This window comes from Carya illinoinensis, chromosome 9 (assembly GCF_018687715.1).
Source record: "Carya illinoinensis cultivar Pawnee chromosome 9, C.illinoinensisPawnee_v1, whole genome shotgun sequence".
NCBI lineage: Eukaryota > Viridiplantae > Streptophyta > Magnoliopsida > Fagales > Juglandaceae > Carya > Carya illinoinensis.
In genome coordinates, this window is record NC_056760.1 from 31,877,854 (window position 1) to 31,880,805 (window position 2,952).

At 36.7% G+C, this 2,952-nt stretch overlaps 1 protein-coding gene across 1 annotated transcript; it reads right to left on the reverse strand.

Moving 5' to 3' along the window:
• Window positions 1–856: 856 nt before the first annotated feature.
• Window positions 857–2,692, reverse strand: LOC122275640 (berberine bridge enzyme-like 18). The gene has a single exon (XM_043084783.1). The coding sequence runs from the start codon at window positions 2,686–2,688 to the stop codon at window positions 1,075–1,077; it is 1,614 nt and encodes a 537-aa protein (XP_042940717.1). The 5' UTR covers window positions 2,689–2,692; the 3' UTR covers window positions 857–1,074.
• Between the last annotated feature and the right edge of the window lie 260 nt (window positions 2,693–2,952).

The following is a 2,952-nucleotide window of genomic DNA, read 5'->3' on the forward strand; positions in this document are numbered from 1 at the left end:
GACATAAATCCCACATTGTTCACAATTTGTATTAATTTACCATATTTTGAATTTTTTGCATTTATATTCTTTACTTTTCTATTGATCATACACAAGCATTAAATTCATATCCTGTAGGAGCATTTGCCATATTTGAAAAACATTGCAACACAGACTTCACAAAAATGTGATTCAACTTGGCGAATTAATTAATTTTTTTTGTAAAAAATCAAATTATTTTTATTAAAAACCTTGTTTCACCCAACTAGGCAAATGTGCTTTGCATGTTGCTCCGACCTAGCATATATATATTTATATTAAGAGAAATGAAAATTACAGTTGCACGATCATTTAAAAAAAATGAATAAACATAGAATTTACATGAAAAAAATTAATTTTTAATAGTGAATTCCATTATTTTTTAAAGCAACTATACAACGCATATGCATTTTACGACGATATATACATAGCAATACTCTAATTTTAAAATAATTCTTGTACCATCTTTTCTTTAAGTAGAAGCTACTTTAATATATTTTAATTGACAACGCTTTCAGAATTCTAGTTAGTAAAATACCCTCAAGTACTATAGATATATAGAGCTCGGATTTTTATCTAAAATTATTTTTGTATATATCAAATAAGCCACCTAATCATTTATTTTAATCGCAACAATTAATTTATCCATTGAAATATGGACAATGATTGTGGATTTTTTCCACCATCTGCTGCCCATATGTCAAATTTTTGTTGAAAATTGGAAAGCATTAATTTCTTAGCGGCACGCTTCCCTTGATCAGCAATTGTCTCAAACTTTCTCTGTATACTGAGAAAGTCTAAGAGTTAGCTGGTTAGTGATGTAATTGAGTATCATTAATTCATAACAAAAAAACCAACAGATCAAAATATATAATTGAAGTAAATGAAAAGTACTACATTAATGGAACATAAACATGTCGCACATATAATATCCATATATATGGCCTTTATGATATGCGCTTATTAAATGAAATAATAGGTCAAACAAGATAGAGAGAGGATTTATTGTTGAGTACAATATCTTCTGTAATTAAGCATCAGCTTTAAAATCACCTATCACCAGGATGAAAGAGCCGGGATGCTTTGTTCATTCCTAAAGAAATTAGTGGGATCGATCATGGTCTTCACGTGAACCAACCTGTTAAAGTTGCTCTTGAAATATTTAGTACCCCATGTACTTGCCCGTCTATAGCTTGTGTTGCCTTCCTTACTATTTGTTCCAATGTCAAGGTCCCTATAATTGATGTATGCAGCTCTTGGAGATTTTGAAGCATAGGCAGCCATGTAACTGTATAGCCTTCTGATCCAACTTATATGCCTCTCGGATGCCGCAATTCCTTCTTCTTCCCAAAGCACCAAGTGCAGCATTTTGTAGATGTTACCAGCTCTATGTGGGAAAGGAATTGCAGATTCCGCGATTTCACTCATTCTTCCCCCATATGGACTCAAGACCAATTCTGCTTCCTTGGCCTCTTTTTGGTAAAATCTCTCCCAGATACCTTCCAAGCCAACTTCTGGAATAGGTTCCATCACATAATCAGATTTTACTTTGGCAAAAGTTGGTCTTGTTAGAGGAGTCCTACTTAGCAATACATCCAAGGATTCCCCACTTGGAAACCCGGCAAAGTAGAGGGTAGATTCAATCCAGCTCATTTCAGAGCAATCTTCTCTTACCAAACCCAGCTCAGGGAAGCTCTCTTGCATCAATGAAAGGAGATTATCTATCCCTCCGAGATACAAGGAATTAAATGAAGCTTGTATTGTTCTCCCCCCTTCTTGGCTAGAATTGGCAGCACTCAAGATGACGCGAATGAATAGGTCTTCATCAAGCTTGTCAGCAACATATTGCCATCGATGAACAAGCTTGGTTGCATTTTGTTCCAAGTTCCTATTAACTGTGAATACAGTCACAATTGATGGAACATGAACCAGCTTGATTTTCCATGCAACAATGACTCCAAAGCTGGCCCCTCCACCTCCTCGAATGGCCCAAAATAGATCTTCTCCCATGGATTCTCTGTCAAGGATTCTACCCTTAACATCAATCATTTGGGCATCAACAATATTATCTGCAGCAAGGCCATATTTGCGCAACAAGGTGCCGTACCCTCCCCCGCTGATGTGTCCACCAACACCCACAGTTGGGCATAATCCTGCTGGAAAGCCAAAGTTTCTACTTTTCTCGGCAATTGTATAGTATACTTCACCGAGAGTGGCACCGGTTTCAACCCATGCAGTGCCATTTTTTACATCAACATTGATTGAACGAAGATTTATTAGATCAATTATGACAAATGGAACATAAGAAACATAAGAAAGGCCCTCAAAATCATGACCACCGCTTCTAACTCTTATTTGCATGCCATGTTTTTGGGAACACTTAATGGTTGCTTGAATTTGGGAGACATGCAATGGCGTAATAATGACTAGAGGTTTCGGGGTGGCAGGTGTTGAGAATCTAGGATTTTGTATGGAAAATTCCAATACGGATGAATATGAGGAATTGGCAGGGGTGTAAATGACTTGAGAAATTGAGGAGGTAGAGTTTCCAGCATGAAGGGTCAAGCATTGAAGGAAGTCTTCATGAGTGTGAGCGGAAGTTGCCCACAAAAATGAGAAAAGAAGTGTAACAACAAATGGAATAAGCACTGAAGAGCTAACGGGCTTCATTTTTGTTTGTGTTTCTGCGTTAAAAACAGGATGCGAGCTTCCTTATTTATAGTGTTATGTGGAGATATATACGTACTTTGTTGAATACTTGGAAATTGATGTGAAAATGTTACGTACAATGGTGCTTCTAACCACTACTGTTGCATATAACGTACATAGTTTCTGACTTTGCAGGAAACCATTCCATCGTCCATCCAGCTGATTGGCCAGGGAGAGATCATGGATTCTCACAAAAAATATATCGCGCACTTTGAACTTTGGCAA

Excerpts from the sequence above, each read along its gene's own strand:
- LOC122275640 (XM_043084783.1), bottom strand. The coding sequence starts at position 2,688 with ATGAAGCCCGTTAGCTCTTCAGTGCTTATTCCATTTGTTGTTACACTT.